General features: G+C 38.1%; 1 protein-coding gene across 3 annotated transcripts; it reads left to right on the top strand.

Moving 5' to 3' along the window:
• Positions 1-10,959: 10,959 nt before the first annotated feature.
• On the top strand, positions 10,960-18,181 carry LOC127651216 (short coiled-coil protein A). Of its 3 annotated transcripts, XM_052136948.1 has the most exons (5): positions 10,960-11,228; positions 13,883-13,954; positions 15,307-15,378; positions 15,497-15,577; positions 15,855-18,175. In XM_052136948.1, the coding sequence occupies exons 3-5, from the start codon at positions 15,360-15,362 to the stop codon at positions 15,995-15,997; spliced, it is 243 nt and encodes an 80-aa protein (XP_051992908.1). In that variant the 5' UTR covers positions 10,960-11,228; positions 13,883-13,954; positions 15,307-15,359; the 3' UTR covers positions 15,998-18,175. The 3 variants fall into 3 exon arrangements, with proteins under 3 accessions (XP_051992908.1, XP_051992906.1, XP_051992907.1); XM_052136946.1 differs by lacking the exon at positions 13,883-13,954 and having other exon boundaries at positions 15,855-18,181; XM_052136947.1 differs by lacking the exons at positions 10,960-11,228; positions 13,883-13,954 and adding an exon at positions 14,303-14,463 and having other exon boundaries at positions 15,855-18,170.
• Positions 18,182-19,349: the final 1,168 nt, after the last annotated feature.

Genomic DNA, 19,349 nt, shown 5'->3' with positions numbered 1-19,349 from the left:
TTGGGCATGTAGCCCGGTCGTGGTCTTAGGATGACATGAGTATCTGCCGGACCAAACTCCAGTCAAGTGTCACTGACAGAGAATGCTTGCAGGTCTCCAACCCTCTTGATGGAAGTGAACGCAATCAGGAGGGCCGTCTTCTGGGAGAGGGCACTTAGCTCAACTGATTCTATAGGCTCTAAGTGGGTTCACTGAAGGCCCGTAAGGACCATGGAGAGATCCCATGAGGGGAACAGGCATGGCCTGGTAGGGTTCAGCCTCCGGGCGCCTCTTAAACCTGATGATCAGGTTGTGCTTTCCTAGGGACTTACCGTCCACCGCATTACGGTGGGCCGCTATAGTGGCAACATATACCTTCAAGGTGGAGGGGGACAGCCGCCCCTCCTGCTTTCCCTGTAGGAATGAGAGCACTGATCCGACTGCGCAACTCTGCAGGTCTTCAAATCGGGAAGAACACCAATTTGCGAACAGGTGCCACTTTACATTTACATTTATGCATTTGGCAGACGCTTTTATCCAAAGCAACTTACAGAGCCCTAATTACAGGGACAATCCCCCTGGAGCAACCTGGAGTAAAGTGCCTTGCTCAAGGACACAATGGTCAGACTGGCCGTAAGGCGGGCCGGTCTAAAGGCGAGCCCGAATGGATGCAATCGAGCATGCTGGGGGGGGCGGAGTGGCATTTACTCGCCGAAACCGGGCTGGAGTGGCATTTTCTTTAAGAAAGGAAAGCCGCGACCGCAACAAGGCCATGGTCAGGTTCTCGCAATGAGTACATGAACAATCCACAAATGCTGCCTTGGTGTGATTGCGACCCAGACACACAAGACAGCGCCTATGGCTGTCAGAAGAGGAGAGATATCTGCCGCATCAAGGACAACGCAAAGGCGGCATTGGCCTTTTTCATATTCAGAGGTATCCGAGGCTCCAAAAGAAGCCCCTTGTGTCACTACAATCGACACAGCGTCGAGTGAGTGACAGAAGGGGAACCATTGTTAATACAGATTTAATAAATTAAGACCATGGTTAATTTTTGGTACATGTACTGGTTAAAACCATAGTTCCTACCAAAATAACATGGTTTCTAATAGTTTGTGGTGGCGTAGTGACACCTCAATCCGGGTGGCAGAGGACGAACCTCAGTTGCCTCTGCATCTTATTACGTGGCTTGTTGAGCACGTTACCGTGAAGACATAGCGTGTGTGGTGGCTTCACACTATATTCCACAGCATCCATGCACTACTCACCACGTGCCCCACCGATAGTGAGAACCACATTATAGCAACCACGAGGAGGTTACTCCTTGTGACTCTACCCTCCCTAGCAACTGGGGCAATTTGTTTGCTTAGGAGACCTGGCTGGAGTCACTCAGCATGCCCTGGATTTGAACTTGCGGTTCCAGGTGTGGTAGTCAGCGTCAATACTTGCTGAGCAACCCGGTCTCCCTAGTAATTCCATTGTTAAAGAGATGATAAAGCTGTTGCGATGGTGCCCAAAATAATTCTGACAGAACCTAGAACTTATTGTGAGGGAACGGGAAATATTGTTAGGGAGCTCAACACTTTTTGTAAGGGAATACAAACAATTGCAAGGGAATGCAAAACGAATGTGTGGGAATTCAAATTTGTTGCAGAAAACAATTCCCTCCCTGTCCTCTTATAGGGACTCTTTAATTTTATATTGTACTGCATGGTACATTTTTTAAAGGTGAAGTGTCATAACACTTGTTTCCAAACAGGTTTGCTGAACAGTCCTGGTTTTGCTTGTGAAATGCATGGCTAAGCTTGTCCAGCAGCTAGACCTGCATTAAACCAGCACTAACTAGAAAATGACTCATGCCAGTTAACACTGAGGGGGCACATACATTTTTGTACCTTCGGTAATTAAATTAAATAACTATTGTATGTAAAAAAGAATGTCTGTTGATCAAGGTGGCGGCACTTTTCTAGCTCATTCACAAGACCTCAGCCGCTTAGTCCTGCATGAATGCTTACGGCACACACTGCGAAAGAAGAAAATATTTTATCTTTTCGCGGGTGCTGCGTGCCATTGACCATCTCACAATGATAAATTTAATCAGTCTTCATTTACAGTAGTTTTTATTTATTCAGTGCCCCTAAGCACAGTCTGGGCTGGTCTGCTACCTGTTCCCTATATAGTACGTTGTGTGGCAATCTATCACTATATAGGGAATAGGGAATAAGTGAGTGATTTCACATTAAGGCTTTTCACGTTTAGTTCTATTCACGATTAATCAATTTTATGGAGAAATTACACACCATTTTATACAGTTAAATCATAGTTTTATTAGCTATTACTTTCACTGAACACAGAATACAATATTTACAGTATTTGCCTCATTCAGAGATAGGCTACATGTTATCACTCTATGTTGAGCTGAAGCAGTTGTGGGCATAGTTGTGTTTATGCTGGCCCCTTTGTTTTTATTAAAAGTGAGTGTGATACTGTTTCTGGAGAGCTGGAGGTTTGGGGGTTTGCGGTGGCTGAACTTGGTGCCCTCTTAAAAAAAAAATATATATATATATATATGTATATATATATTCATAAAATTGGTTCATGATGCCACTGCTAACTAGCATGCTACTGGTTTTTGCAGTAGGACTGACTTCTGTTTTCAAATATTTTAACCTGGGTCAACAGAGCTGACATAATTGATCTGTTTTCACATTATTTCTGGCTGTAAAGGGAAAGATCCAGCTGCACCACATGCTCGCTACAGTTAATTACTGATTTGCACCAGTCAGAAAAAGCATTAATTCTCATTGCTGGTTCCTAAACCCAGAGCTGATCTTGTATCTGCAGAGGGCTGATTGTTGCTGGTGCTTATGCACAGTGCAGATGGGTTGAGTCTATTTACAAGCATCAAGAGAGCCACTGCCAACCGTGGGCATCTGTTAACTCTGCGGTTTGAAAGGAATGAGAGAGAAAAAGAGAGTGAAAGAGAAATTGCATTTCCTGTCAATATTCAGTATCATGATTCCTTCTATGCATTGGCATAGAATTGGGGTGGAGGGGGTGGACACCCAATGTATGAAGGGGGCCACTTGTCCCCCCAATCTTGTGTCTGTTCTTGTATATATATATATATATATATATATATATATATATATATATATATATATATATATATATATATATATATATAGTATAGTGTATATATAAATATAGTTCCCCTCCATTATACGAGGTGGTGTCACCCAGCTAATTTTGCACAATCCCCTCAAGTAGACAATGGTATCATGTTGTACATGTTACTTTTCTCAGTGCTGGCCAGGATGGGACAATCACAATTGTTTATTATTTCTGAGGACTTTTTATAATAGTTATAAAAACTATATAGATTCTGAAGGTTTTTTTTTTAACTAGTAATCTTATTATTCAGATAACATTAATATTAATGCATCTCATAAGTGTCGAAGTGGAAAATAATAATTTTATGAGCGAATTGTTGCATGACACGGGAACAATATTTTCTTCCGCTCATTTTCACATGCAGTTTGACAGCTCCAACCCTTTCAGTCATGCTCGTTCAAAGAGGGAGCAGTGCTTTCCTGAGATAATGACAGAAAAACAGCATCTGGAGTTATTCACACCAAGTGATGACAAACCTCGACATGGCATGTATTATAATGGACTTGTGTGACCATTATTACAGGTTTATTTAAATTCAGAGTGATTAAAACATTGATAATGATTTGTAATCCTCGTTAATAAATGATACCCTAAATAAAACTGCTCATGGATTTACTGTAGTAACATTGTATTAACCATGACTGTAGTAACCATGTTTTTTCTTTGCTTTTTGGCAGAAAGCAAGGTTTTGATATAGTTAACTACGGTGGCCCAGTAGTGCACAACACAACGAAATTCAAAAAGCAAACATAAGTTCACAACACAATGGAAACAAGCCACAACACAACGCAAAAAAGCCGCAACACAACGGAAACAAGCCACAACACAACGAAATAGCCACAACACAACGGAATAGCCACAACACAACGGAATAGCCACAACACAACGGAAATGCTCCCGACCACTAGGGGGACAGGTGGTCTCCGGAAACGGTAAATTGCTCTCAATCTCCCATGCGTTATCGCTGGCGGTCTGGATTAGTGATGGGTAATCCGGCTCTTTTTCGTGAGTCGGCTCGTTTGACTCAGCTCACTGAAAAGAGCCGGCTCTTTTGGCTCACAAACGGCTCTTTAAAAAAAAAATGTTTTCTCTATGATAGGTGTGAAAACAATTCTAATTCAATTATTAAATGAAATCATATTCGCAATGTATCACAATTTCTTTAAAAATGCATTGATTTGTTATGAAAAAATAATACTATTAAGCATTTGCATTAGAACTTTTTAATGTATAGAAACAACATTCAAAACAAATACAATCTGAACATAATAGAACCCATATTAAAGAAAAAGCTGTTTCTCGAAGCTCCGCTAGCTTCACAGTTGGGTGCACAGTTCAGCATATGCCGGTGTAGGTTGTACGTAGAACCGGCTTTATCGCGATATTTTGTTTTGGCAAATTCTACACTGTGCTTTAACATTGTCCACATCATTAAAGTGGTTCCAAATGCTGCTGTGCTTCCGACTCATTTTCCTGCTTTTGCTTTGTTTTCACATGTGTTTTTCCTCTCCTCTCCTCCGAGTTTGACGCTGTGTGTGTGTGTGTGTGTGTGTGTGTGTGTGTGTGTGTGTGTGTGTGTGTGTGTGTGTGTGTGTGAGTGTGTGATGGCTCGGCCCCTCCCTCATGCCGTATAATTGGTTGACACCTTGTGTATGATTGACAGGAACAGAACGTGAGGCTGATCAGACAGTCAAAATGAATGTGTGCGCCTTTAGGCCTATATAATAATTTGAAAATAAAATCTCCTGAGGAAATATCGGCTTTTTAGTGCCGACGCTGCCCCCTAGTTGTCGGGATCATTTCCATTGTGTTGTGGCTATTTCGTTGTGTTGCGGCTTTTTTGCGTTGTGTTGTGGCTTGTTTCCGTTGTGTTGTGAACTTATGTTTGCTTTTTGAATTTCGTTGTGTTGTGCACTACTGGGCCACCGTAGTTAACCTTGGTTTTGCTACAGCATTACTGTAGTATCCATATTGTAAATTGGTTTTAGTAATAGTAACCATATAATAATATCTATGGTCAATTTTAAGTTTTTATATGAGACTTATAAAGTAGCCTATTAATGTTCTGTTTAGGCCTATAAATATAAAAAATAATAAAAATAATAATTGAAGTTACTAATTTTATCCAAAAATTTCATAACAATTTTATTTATTAGAGGTATTGCTATTGGTATCAATATCGGCGATACTGGCCTAAAAGTACTTGGTATTGGATCGAAAAGAAAATAAGTGGTATCACCCATCCCTACTGTTTAGTGATGTCTAGTTCGTGAACGAATCTCTCATTTGAACCGGTTCTTTTCAGTGAATGAGTTGAACCAGTTCACCAAATCTGACTGAATCATTTCGCGTCTCGAGTCAACACTGAGTGGAAAAAATAAATGGAGCATGCGTGAGCCATGTGATTAATGGGAGCAAAATGTGTGTTACTGATGTATTTTGTTGAGCAGCAAAAAGTATTAAAAAAAACATACTGGAAATATGTTTATAACTTAATTGTATGATGACCGTCTTATCAATGTATGACGATCTGGTCACATCGGTTCTCAGCTCAACAGTACAGTTACTCAGTTGTGAGTAGTGACAGCTCTCCAAACAGTACACTGAACTGAGAACAGTCTCTTTTGGTTCTCAGCTCAACAGTACACTGATAGCCATTTTCCAGCAAAGTAGTGATGGTTCTCGTGCCGTTTTCGGTGATGTAACGGGTTACTATCTCAATATTAGTTTCACGTGACAACCACAAACATAAACAAATATGGTGCTTCACAGTGTGTATGCATACAGCTTTTCCTCTTGTTTTTGAGGACACTTTTAAAAAAACGGATTAATGCAATCCAGTGTTATTACATTGCTCAACAAGATTGTCAGAGACGACATCAATGCTAAAGACGACAGATAATGTAATTACATTTTATTGTATGAACTATGGCTTAATTTGCTTAGTGAGTAGCTGGTCAAAAATCCCCTTACAGAAAAAAACAATGCACAAAATAAGATGAAAACAGTGTTAGAAAAGCTAACAAAGTTGGGAAATATAACAACTTACTGAGATCCGCTGAGGACACCGGCAAATCACTGTTTATCTCGACCTGGTCGGTGTCCGAGTCCAAAACATTGTTGATCCGTCCACTGTTGCTTTTGCTTATGTCCTTCTTATGGTCCCTGTACTCAGTTATGTGTTTTTCAATTTGTTTATGATTTGGTCAATTGAAGACAACGTGCATAATTTTTTGCTGTAGAGTTAATTCTCGTAGAGTATTTTTTCCTTTGCAATCTCTCAAGTTTATCTCGGATCTTCGTAAATACCACATCGCAAGTAGAGCGCTTGTTTCGTTGTGCTTTTGATGTCTGATAATTTATTGTTTATGTATTGTTGTTATAGAGGGTAGCTACTGTTGTTGTTTGGTAAACTTTACCATGGTGACGAAACATTATCCCTCCCTCATCCCCTGACATAATCAATTACTGCGTAGAGACCAGCAAACTTTTGGGGCCTGTGCAGAACCAAGTTTTTGGCCCTGGAAGGGCCTTTTCTGTATTGGAAATGCATGGAACAGATCGAGAATTTGCACAGGCCCAGGAACCCACACTCAAACCATGTCGGGGGAAAAGGGCTATGTGTCAGTCGATACAATTCTTGAGTCAACAGTACACTGAACAAAAAACAGTCTCTTTCGGACATACTGAGAACTCATGAGCTGCTGATACTACGAACAAGCATGTGCCGAGGGCTTCATTCAGGGAGACAAAATGAATGTTTCTAATGTATTTTGCTGAACAGCAGAATGTATTACAAATAAAACATACTGGAAAAAAGCTTACTACTTGATTTTGTTTTATTAAATAGCATTTAATCAAAGCATGCTGATAAATGTAAATGAATTTTACGACGCATTTAGCATAGGTATTGGCAGGGTTGGGAGGGTTACTTTTGAAATGTATTCCATTACAGATTACAGAATACATGCTGTAAAATGTAATTTGTAACGTATTCCGTTAGATTACTCAAGGTGAGTAATGTATTATAAATACTTTGGATTACTTCTTCAGCTCTGGTAGATTTTTTCACTTGTTTTGACTATAAAACTCTGCCAGAACGTAAGTAGTCCCGTCCTGCAAGTAAGACAATATACACATGTTAAAAACACATTCTCTAAAAAAACCTAAATATCTTACGCTGTGTTGTTTCTAATACAAGATAAATCTAACTGATCATGTTTTAAGTATGTTTTTTTACAAGAAAACAATACAAAAATTATTATCATTTTAGAAATAGCATTTTAGCTTAGCGTAAAGCTGACAATTTACACAAGGTTTATTTCTATTTCTTCTGCTCCAAACTTACTTATCTGTCTGCTCGTATGAATGTAACACATCATAAGAAAGTGTTTCACCGCTGTTCAAATGCACTTTGGATCGCATCATTTATATGTATAAATGTTTTCCATCTGAAAGGACAAAATATTAAATGAAACAAATGAAAATAAAATGCTAAAGTAATCTCTTCAGTAATCAAAATACTTTTTGAATGTAACTCTATTCTACTTACTAATTATTTAAATTGTAACATTAGTGGAATACAGTTTTATATAGTTTTATATTATATTTACAGTCTTATATTTTGTATTTTAAACACGTATTCCCGTTACATGTATTCTGTTACTCCCCAACACTGGGTAATGGGTGCTTTACGTGCAAAATACAGGAAACAACATATTCAAAATCTAATAAATATTTGTCAGTCATTTTCAATGGGTAGGATTGTTGAAGGAATTACTGATGACAAATAAACACCCTTATAAATAACTCAAAAGAGTAATAATCCGCAATATGTGACCACTTATAGTTTTATTTGTTTGTTTAAGCATGCATTCCACAACGCCGTGTTGATAGCGTTACATTCTAGGGACGTCTTTACATGATGACAAAAAAGAACTGTTGAATTGTTTTTTTAACCAGTTCATTGAAAAGAATCTGACTTTCCATCACTAGGTCTGTTTCCCACACAAAATCATATGAATTTTGAAGGATGTGCTAATGGCTGACAGGGTATTGGCCTATAGACCATTTCAAGCATGTAAACAATAACAGAAAAGTAATTAGAACGCTACTGATCCTGAAGCTCTTCTGGTATTAACGGATCCTATAAATAAGGCTCTAAGTTAACATATTTCTCAAAGAACATCAAACGTTTAGCTGAAGTGACTTATCCAGACGTGTTGTTGAAACTGAGCATGAAATTGCATCGTAATTCTCAATTATTCCCTCAACAAAAATATTGTGATCCTATTATAATCAATGAAGCCATTCAATAAAGCTGTCTGCGTGACATGCGGACAAGGTAAAGATTTATTTTTTAATGATAAAATGCTTTTCTTATCTCTTTCTCCTTGATAAAAGCATCTGCTAAATGACTAAATGTAACAGTAAATTGTTGTGGAGCTTTGTAATCGTGTTAAAGTCACTAAGAATGAAGCACCTCCCACTGTTCTTTTGAATGACGGTGCATTCCATTCAGAAGTGATCACCCTATGCCCTTCGAAGACTTTACCATCTACAATGAGAGCTTTGAAAGATGTGGGGCTAAAAAAAAAGAGGGTAATTCGGAACTCACTTTTAAGTCATTTGTATTGGAAATTCTGTTTGAAGTGATTTTACAGCAGCATTATCATGATTGTTCTCCCTTCAAAGTGCCCTTTGGAGGGGGATTTATCCCCTTTGGAATGCACAACTAGCTGGAAATGTTCTAGAAAAAAAAATGATAATTTTCTTAAACCGTCTTGAAATGGTCTATCAATTGACCTACATTTGGACCCCCAATGTTCAAACCAAATCTACGCCATTGCTTCCATGTCTTTGATTTTTCTGTGTTCAGTTTAAAATACCATCTCAAGCTGTTTCATTCTCTCATTTAATTCTTTCATGTCCTTTACTCTTTAATAAATGTGTGTTTCTGCTTTTCATCTGAAACACATCTACATCTTAGTTTGTGTGGGTTCAGACTGTGTAAGGTTTTGATTAGCACTAAGCTAGTGCATTAACAATGTTTCTCTGCCGTATAATCGCTGCCTTGTAAATGCTCAGGCCTCTGCTGATTTATAAGTGTGTGGACATCCCGTCCAAAAATAAAATCCCATAACAGCTAAAAATAAATAAATAAATAAAAAGTACTGTTGTAAATTCATAGACCTTGGCAATTAAAGATGCCCACCATTTGAAGCTTGGATAAGCTTGGAACTTTTGCAGGAATTGTGTATTGCTCACTTTCATGAATAAAATCAAATGTACAATCTGATACTGGGCCACAGAAATTCGTTTTGTATTCATATGGTCTATGGGAGTGTGATTGATGTATATTTAGTGTTTTAGGAGTGTCAACAGCATTTCAGTTCTGCAATTAAACAATGCTGTATTTTACATGCTGTTACTGCAAAGACATTTCTTCCTAACTATTTAAACTATTATTATTCTATATTTTAGACCTAACTATTAAGACTATTGCTGATTTATTCTAAAGCAATTGTAGATTATGTTTATGCTATAAAGTGTGTTTATTCATCAAAATATTGCTAGTTTAATAGGCACTACATTAAAATCACTCACTAATAGCATAATTCACCGAATTTATAGGCTGTACATTTATTAATTTTGACAAGCATTACATCTATATTTCACAAGCACAGCAAGAATCCTATACTGATGACTTGAAAAACACACTGTCAATTCCACATTTAATTTATGATGGCCTTTAACCACTAGGTGGCCCTTCACACATACTTGTCAGATGGTTTTCAAAGCCTTGTTGGAAGCAGACTGGCATCAGGATCCCAGCCAAAGATCATCATGTACTGGTGATTTTGCACAGAGGATCCCTACAAACAGAAATACACCTATTTTAATATGCACATATGTTATTTATTTCACAAGAACTTTTTGTCATGCCCTACCTATACTGCTACATTGAGGGCACTTTGACCATTTGATTTTTTCCTCTGGCATTTGGGTGGGTTTTGGTGATAGGGCTTTGGTTTTGCTAGAATTCTTTGGCATATTCTCTTTTCTGGCCAGAGTCTCTTTTCTTTCTGTTTTGAATGTAATTTGTTCCAATTATCTGTATTTTCTCTGTCTAAGCATGAATAAAAGTTCAAATATTATCTCATTAAATCTAACCTGTGTAGGTGCATTTCTCTCACTAAGCTCCCAGCGTTCAAATTTACATCAAATGTTTTTGAAATTTTAAATTCATTATCATACACAGCTTGGTTTATTTGCTTGACTGAATAAATAATGCTTGTAAAACCGGGATAGAAATAATTTCCTTAAGACACAAATAAGATATGGTACATGCTTGAAAGTTTTCGATACAATGCAGCCTGTTTACCAAATGTGTCTGTGTTAGTATCAGAAACTTGCCTGTCAACATTTTCTTGCCTTCAGCTTAAACTGAAACAGAAGAATGAAAGTACCTACTGTGAAAATTAAAGTATCAGATAGGGTCTTTTTGGTGACTTGTAGCAACACTCTGGGCTTTTTTACAACATGGATCAAAGTGCAAACCATTTAAGTTAGTGTAGTTAATGTTCTGCCATGTGGTTTTGTTTGTGTGAGGCCTTCAGACACTTCCTTTAATTAACGTGTCACTGTAGCACATGCAATAAGGCAGATGGTGCATGAAAGGGAAGGTAAGTGCAGCTGATTGGGGTGGGAAGGGATCTCTTTGTAATATGAGAAAGCGACCAAGTGAACTTTGGATCTCTCAGCAGGCGTTGCCCTAGGACTGCTGCAGCATTGTCACCTGAGTTGCCACACAGGTCTGGTTGGTAACCGCGGTGATGGTGAATAATTGAGAGGGTACAGCCAGACAAATGCAGAGCATACAGGAAGAGCTAGACAGAGAGAAAGAAGGATAAAATAACATTTTCATAGACATTAAACTAAATTGTTAAACATATTAAACTTGTTGTTACCACCAGGATACACCCATTCACACATTTACTAACACTTAGTCATGGAGGTTGACGTGGATGAAGATGACGGGACTTTTATTAACATCTCACTGGCTGATGATTCAGGTAAAAGTCTTGCATGAATGTGAACTAGTTAGATTTTTTTCTTTTTATTTGAGGAACTAATCCAGTGAATTAACTGACATTGGTTAAATAGTGAAGGGAATATACAGGTATGTGTGCCTGCAGCCTGGCTAAAAATGCATAGTACAACAGGACACATTCAAATACAGGGTGCTGTCAGTGTGTACGCTTGTATAGGGACTGTAGAGCCAGATTCACATATAAGTGTAAATGTTTGAAAGTAGGTACTGTCAAAGTAGTAAGCAGAACAAAGACTGCATTTTTTAGATGACTCACATCTACTGTGATCTTGGCTAATATGTAAACACTTATATCCTGGACCATACAAATAAAGAAAGCAAGGCTACTCTTTTAACAGCATGTAAAATTATTTTATGTAGGTCAAGTTTAAATGGATAATTTGATTACATACTGCACACCTTTTGGACTTTGGACTACTAATAACAGTAACAACATACCTTGAAACAATCAACTTGTTACTTAAAGATGCACTCAGTAATTTTGGTTCTCATTAAAAATAGTATTTTTGAAACATAGGTATAAAATCAGTTGAAGACACATGGTCATATCAGTAACCTTATAAAATCTGTTTTAATCTACATGGAGAGGGTCCACTCATGGGGGCTGCCATGTTAGAATCACATGACCCGCTGAATACTACTTGCTTAATCTCAGTAATACTCGGCCTGTTATTGGACATTTTCACTCATAAATTAAATAAATAATAGCTGTTTGTGAATAGTGCAGTTCTACAATAGTGCCAGTGCAATGGTGTGGTCACACAACGGAGGAATTCTGTGGGTGAAGAAAACGTGTACAGATGTTGAGCACGTGTGAAATAAGCAAAAAACTAAACAAAACAAAAATTTAATGCCAAGCACCATCCTTTCTTGCTGCACTTAACACTATGGAAGAAACTCACTGCCAAAATGTTGTCCTTGTCCATTGTGAATAATCAGTGCAGCTGTGTTTGAAGCACCATCCACACAGAGGTCACAAACCAAACAAATTCCTATTGGTCAACATGGTGTCGCCTGTCAAAATTCACCAAACTTGAACTCCATATGAAATTCTTTGTGGGAAAATTCTTCGCCCCCGGAAAATATTTGCGCAATATTCACAATTGCATGGATTCCTTTTGAGATGACTGTATTTTGCATGTGTGCAAAGACAACATAAACAAAAATATTACTGAGTTACTGAGTCAGACACAGAGACAAATAAGAAGCATCCCATACCACAGACTTCTGTGCTATTCTAGTCATTTTGAAGTGTAAGTAGTGCGAGTAGTATGTTAACACTAAAATGGAACAAAACAATGTGTACATTTTAAAATGTATTTTCTCCACATTTCTCCCCAATTTGGAATGCCCAACTCCCAATGCACTCTCAGTCCTCGTGGTGGCATAGTGACTTAGTTAGGATGAACCTTAGTTGCCTTAGTTGACTACTGCGTTACCACGCAGACATAGTGCGTGTGGTAGCTTCACGCTATACTCTGCGGCATCCATACACAACTCACCACGTGCCCCACCGAGAGCGAGAACCACACATTATAGCGATCGTGGAGGTTAGTTGAACTATGGTTAATGTAGTAAAACCATTGTTTTTTCTCCCCTTTTCTCCCCAATTTGGAATGCCCAGTTCCCAATCTTTTAAGTCCTCTTGGTGGTGTAGTGACTCAATCCGGGTGGCAGAGGACAAACCTCAGTTGCCTCCGCATCTTATCACGTGACTTACTGAGCATGTTACCGTGAAGATATAGCATGTTTGGAGGCTTCGCACTACATTCCAAGGCATCCACGCACAACTCACCACGTGCCCCACCGAGAGTGAGAACTACATTATAGAGACCACGAGGAGGTTACCCCATGTGACTCTACTCTCCCTAGCAACCAGGCCAATTTGGTTGCTTAGGAGACCCGGCTGAAGTCACTCAACACGCCCTGGATTCGAACTTGCGACTCCAGGGTTGGTAATCAGCATCTTTACTCGCTGAGCTACCCAAGCCCCCAAAAATGTGTACTTCAACCATCAAAATTAAGTCTGGCAAGTTGGACACTTCATGCACTCAGAGCTCACTGTGCATAGTGGAAGGAATGGAGTTACATGATGCTGGCCTGACAAAACAATTGGAAATAATGGAGAATGTGAACTAGCGAAACTTCAGTGAAGACATCACCTTATAAATGTAAGTTAATATGCGCCTTATTGGAGATTCAAGTGTTGAACTGAGGATGGCTAATGCGCTAAAGCTAGCTGCAACACATTGCATGCATTTCACACGTCACTTCCATCAGCTGTTAAACAGCGAATTCCTCTGTGTCGTAAAAAAAACTTCAAGTGTTCCATTTGGAACGATACAACACTTTGAAAATTAATAAATGCACGGATGAGTGTAGTAATTTGTCATTTGTAAGTACAGTGTGTAGTGCATAAATTGGGACACAGCTTACAATTACAAAAGTACCATGGAGGCTTCATGGTGCAGTGATAGTAACGGTTAAAAATACTATTGTGGTGGTGGGGACGTGGTTGAGCACTGGCTTGTGAATGAAGAGCGAGATCAGGAGATGAGAATGGTAAGAATCATCACCTGCCAATGATTGTCTCTTAACAGCTGTTTGTCATTGCAGTGAGAGTTGGAGACGGATTTAAGAGCGAGCCAGGTGCCAGTGAGAGGAGAGAGAGCTGGACCTGAGTGCAGTGTATGTTATGGAAGTTTCACTATCTGGCTGAAAAGCAGCAGTTTTACGTTGGCCGTTAAAAAGCATTATTTTTGTTTGAGTTGCATCCAGAGTGTGCAAATAAACTCACATGGTTCGCTGAAACTGACTCCCGCTTCCTCCTTTCCCTTCTTGCATTGTTACATCTATGTTTACTATAGTAGTACATATGAATGATTTTGCGTTATACGCCACGATACTTCAAATAATACCATGAAGGATGCCCAAAAACATGTTTATACAATAGTACTTTTTGTAAGTGAATACTTTCTGTACTTCTTTCTCACCCTCTCATCTAATTTTCCACGCCGCCTCAGATTTACGGAGAGCTTTGTCTCCCTCTATTGGCGCCATTCGGTAGTGAGTGTTTGTTTATGTATGCTTGTTTGAGAGATAGAAAGGGAAGTGATGAAGTAGCGGGCAGCCTGTATCATTACCTGGAGAACTGGGTTGGAGAATTGATAATTTTTGATCAGCTTTAATAATATCAGGTAAGGCTGTATGACCGTATCTATGTTGTTGGTGTTTAGTTCATCTCTTCACTGTCGTATTCGATCATGTTTAAAGCGTGTCAGGGTGTGTTCTTGGTCTAATGGCTTATACCCCAGTTATTTTGCTGTACTTAATGTACGATTAAGTACACATTAAAGCCTAAATGTACTTTCGATAGCATGTTAAACCCGCTTTTCTCATGTGTAACAACACACACTCACACACAGCTGCTGCGGCCTGTAAAAATGCATGAAAACTAATGGAGACTGAGTTCGGACGTCTGGCATGAGTTCAAACTTCACAAAAACAAGAGATAATGTGGTGTTCCGACCGAGTACAAATAGCTATAAAACTAAGTTTTAGGTATGTCGTGAAATTTATAGTGATCTTGTAAACGTTATTTATCTGTAACAGCCTCTCTTTTTTGTGTTAGCCAATGGCTAACTTGGCCAACAGTTAATTTCAATGGTATTAAATATACGAATTTGGGAAAACCCTCAAAACAAGAATTAATCATGGTTAGGCCTACTTGCTTCGTTGCTTTAAAATGTTTTTAAATGTTGTGCCCAAAGTCTCTTTTTCACTCTTTACCTCTGTTTTCGCCCACCCTCTGAAATGCAGTTTCTCTTACAAAACAATACTGTATTGATATAAGATGGTAATATAATGGTAATTAATGATTACCATATTAATTATATCATGGTATTTTCATGGGAGTCCATGGTGTTTAATACACAATGAAAATACCCTGGTACATGCCCTAAAAAACAAAACGAAATGAAGTATATTCTTCCTTATTCACCTTGCATCAATCCAGTAACATTTGAAAACATCTCTTACAGCTGAAGGGGAACAGACAGCCCATCGTTACATACCATTGGACCAGTGTAGCACCATGAACTGTGACATTGATGGTAAATGTAACACAATTTGGTTTAACATTTATATTTTGTAGCAGTATATGGGGCCAATTCAATCTATCCATTACTTTGGAGCTGTTTCAAATGTGTTTTTTTTGTTGTGTCTTTTCAGGAGATATGGAGAATCAAGTTGAACAAGAAGAGAAGACGAGACTCATAAACCAAGTGCTGGAGCTTCAGCACACACTTGAGGGTATAATTCCAGTCTTTCTAATTACAAAAGCTTCACACTTGTGTATTATTTTAACAAAACAAACAAAAACATCTTTCCACAACTCTTTAATCATTAATTATCTCTTACATTTCCTGTGTCTGGCCCCACTGGTTTCTTGATTCTGTTTTGTTTCATTTGCACTACTGTCATGTTGCTGTTACTCATGTTACTTCTGTGATCCACTCAAGCCCTTAATGCCTGCCTGGAAAAGCTAAGTGATGCACTCTCATGCATTCTGCCTCTCTCTTCCCTTTAGATCTTTCTGCACGTGTGGATGCGGTGAAGGAAGAGAACCTTAAGCTCAAATCGGAGAATCAGGTTCTTGGGCAATACATCGAGAACCTTATGTCTGCCTCCAGTGTTTTCCAGACCACCGACACCAAAAGCAAACGGAAATAAGTGACCATGTGGGTCATGTCTGCGTAGTCTGTTCTCACTTCCTGACATTCAACCTCTAATAGCCAGTAAATCTAAGCCACTGTTTATTTATTTATTTAGTATTTCGTTTTACAGTATACTGATGCATATATTAGCATGGCATGGGTAATACTTGAATGGAAAAGTGTTATGAGGTATAAAAGGATGCATGATGTATTTTGTGATTGGATTAGTAGAATACCACCACAAAATGGTGTGGTATATACTGTCTGGCCAAAAAACAAGTCCCTGTTTGGATTTAAATAAGCAGATACTTCAGAGCCTATGATTGAATATTTATTGTAGTGATTAATATGTTCAAGCTGGCAACAATTCTTTTAACCCTAACTGATGCAGTTTGTAGCTTCCCATTTCTTAAACAACCATGTTGGAAGATGTAGCCCATGGTCGTGGAAAAGATGTTACTGTGTTTCAGAAGGGGCAAATTATTGGCCTGCATCACGCAAAGAAAACAACTGAGAAGAAGGAGATTGACGAAATCACTGTAATTGGGTTAAGAACTGTCCAACGCATTCTTAAAACCTGGAAGGATAGTGGTGAACCATCAGCTTCGCAGAAGAAATGTGGTCGGGAAAAAAAATCTTGAATGATCATGATTGGAGATCACTAAAACGCTTAAAGTCTCATCGTAAAAAATCGACAGTAGAACTCACGGCTATGTTTAATAGTGAAAGTAACATTTCCACACACACAATGTGAAGAGAACTTGCAGGATTGGGACTAAACAGCTGTTTGGCACAAGAAAGCCACTTGATAGTGAGGCTAATCAGAAATAAATTACTTAAATCTACTAGGGAGTATGAAGATTGGACTGTGGAGCAATGGAAATAGGTCATGTGGTCTGATGAGTCCAGATTTACCCTATTCCAAATTGATGGGCACGTCAGGATAAGAAGGGAAGCGCATGAAGCAATGCACCTGTCATGCCACTGTTCAAGCCTCTGGAGGCAGTGTAATTATCTGGGGTTGCTTCAATTGATCAGGTCTAGGCTCAGTAACATTTAAGGGGCAATAAAAGGAAGTCAGCTGACTACCTGACTGTACTGAATGAACAGGTTATCCCATCAATAGATCCCCCCACCCCCCTGACTGCACGGGCATATTCAAGGACGACAATGAAAGAATCAATGAAAGATTCGTTGGGCTCAAATTGTGAAAGTGGTTCAGGGAGCATTAGGAAATTATTTTCACACATGAATTGGCCACCACAGAGTCCTGTCCTTAACCCTATTGAAAGTCTTGGGATGTGCTGGAGAAGACTGTACGGAGTGGTTCGACTCTCCCATCATCAATACAAGATCTTGGCCAAAAACTCTGGACTGAAATAAATGTTGTGACGTTGCATAAGGTTGTCAAATCAATGCCACGACAAAGGCATGCCGTAATCAAAGCTAAAGGCAGTCCTTCAAAATATTAGAGTATATGCAACTTGTTTGGCAAGGCAGTGTATTATTGTTCATGTGGCAGTTACATCGTAACTTAATCGACATCTTTAACCTTTTCAAATATGAGAGAGACAAAGTCCGGTTTTGAAAAGTCTTAAAATGGACTAATACATAATATTATTTTTCTGTTTATTACTAAAAGCAAGACTCTACAGCACAGACTCATGCAATGTGTATTATATTGCACACTGATATGTTCCGAGATATACCAGTATGCATGATATCCCATTACTTTTTTTTTTTTTAAGAGAATTCTATGATTCTGATCTAATGTCGGTAAGAAGGAGGGTTCTCTAAATAAGTGCTAATAATCGAAACTCGTCTCTCACCCAACCCATAGGTCATTTAACTTAATCAAACTGCCTTAGAAAAATTTTACATTTTAAAGCAATATCCAGATTCAAAACAACGTGAACTCTGTCCATGCTGTCTACCAAATAAATGTTTTTTGACTTTGTCCTTCAGCTTTTAAAAGCAAACAAAAATGTGATGACAGTAATGCATTTACAATAGAAGTATATGGGGCAACTGATGTACGCTTGCCCCATAGATGTCCATTATACAGTAAGTGAATAACTTGTGTCTAAAAGAATCTTCTTGGTTCAATCCAAGTTAAGCTTACCCGACAGTGTGTCATAATGTTGATTTATCAAAAAAGAAAAGAAAAAAATATCAAAGCATCCCACATATATATATATATATATATATATATATATATATATATATATATATAAATCATTGTTACAATAAGGCACTTACAATGAAAGTGAATGAGGCCAATCAGTAAAGATTAAAATGCAGTTTTAAAATTACTTCTTTGTTAAATCATAACCCATAATACAACTTGGTTGTCATGATGACAACACCCTATAATGGTATTGGATAGAACTTTACTCTGAAAAGGTTAGTTAACTACTTTATAACACTAAAATGTTAACATGTAAAATGTTTACATCTTGTGGCTTTATTTTTTAAACTGTAATTTTACGTTTGTGGACTGGCCCCATTCACTTCTCTTGAATGTGCCTTACTATAATTCAGATTCCTCTTTTTTTTTTTTTATGAAGAGGATGGACGAGTCAAATTAAGTATTTTGTGGTAATCAACATTATGCCACAAATGAGTTTAATTTGTAATGAAACCTGAAAATGTCTTGAACCCAGAGTATTCTTTTAAAAGTCTACAGACTCTGTGATCTGATACAGTACGTCTGGTTACTTTCATACTTGAATGTTCTATCTTAACATATTTTCTGACTAGTGCAAAAACCAGACAGGTGTCTTTTGAGTCAGACCAATAGATTGAAATCGCACACAGTGTAAACTGATTTGCTGTTTTGGAGAGTTAGTTCTTCATGTTTTAATCCTTTGGATGGATTTCAAATGAACAAAATAAATGGCTAGCTGGCTTTTACAATTTTTAAAAAAGATGGAAAGAGTTGGGACTGCTGAGTGATATTGATCTGAGTGCTCTGAAGTGCCATTGAAGCCTCCTGCTGGTTGAGTGACATTTATGAGAACAGATGCTCTGCTTTTGCTTGGGTTTTGTTGATGTCAGTCTTCACTTGGTATGAATAATATGATGCACAGGGTTCTCATTGTCATGAAAACCCTTAAAAATATCAAAGCTTTTCAAAATTGTGATTTCCAGGGTTGGAAAAGTCATTGGAATTAGTAAAATCTTAAAGCAATGTCCAAGGATAAAAGGTAAGCTTATTGGAATTAGTAAAATCTTAAAGCAATGTCCAAGGATAAAAGGTAAGCTTTGTGGCATAATGTAAAAAATATTATTTCAACTTCACTCATTTATAAAAAATAAAAAAACTGGTGGTGGTTACTGTAAGGTGTTTACAATGCAAGTGAATAGCC

The sequence above is a fragment of the Xyrauchen texanus genome, chromosome 11 (assembly GCF_025860055.1).
Source record: "Xyrauchen texanus isolate HMW12.3.18 chromosome 11, RBS_HiC_50CHRs, whole genome shotgun sequence".
NCBI classification, from domain to species: Eukaryota; Metazoa; Chordata; class Actinopteri; order Cypriniformes; family Catostomidae; genus Xyrauchen; species Xyrauchen texanus.
The sequence above is the reverse complement of the archived record's forward strand: the minus strand, read 5'-3'. Positions and strand labels throughout refer to the sequence as shown.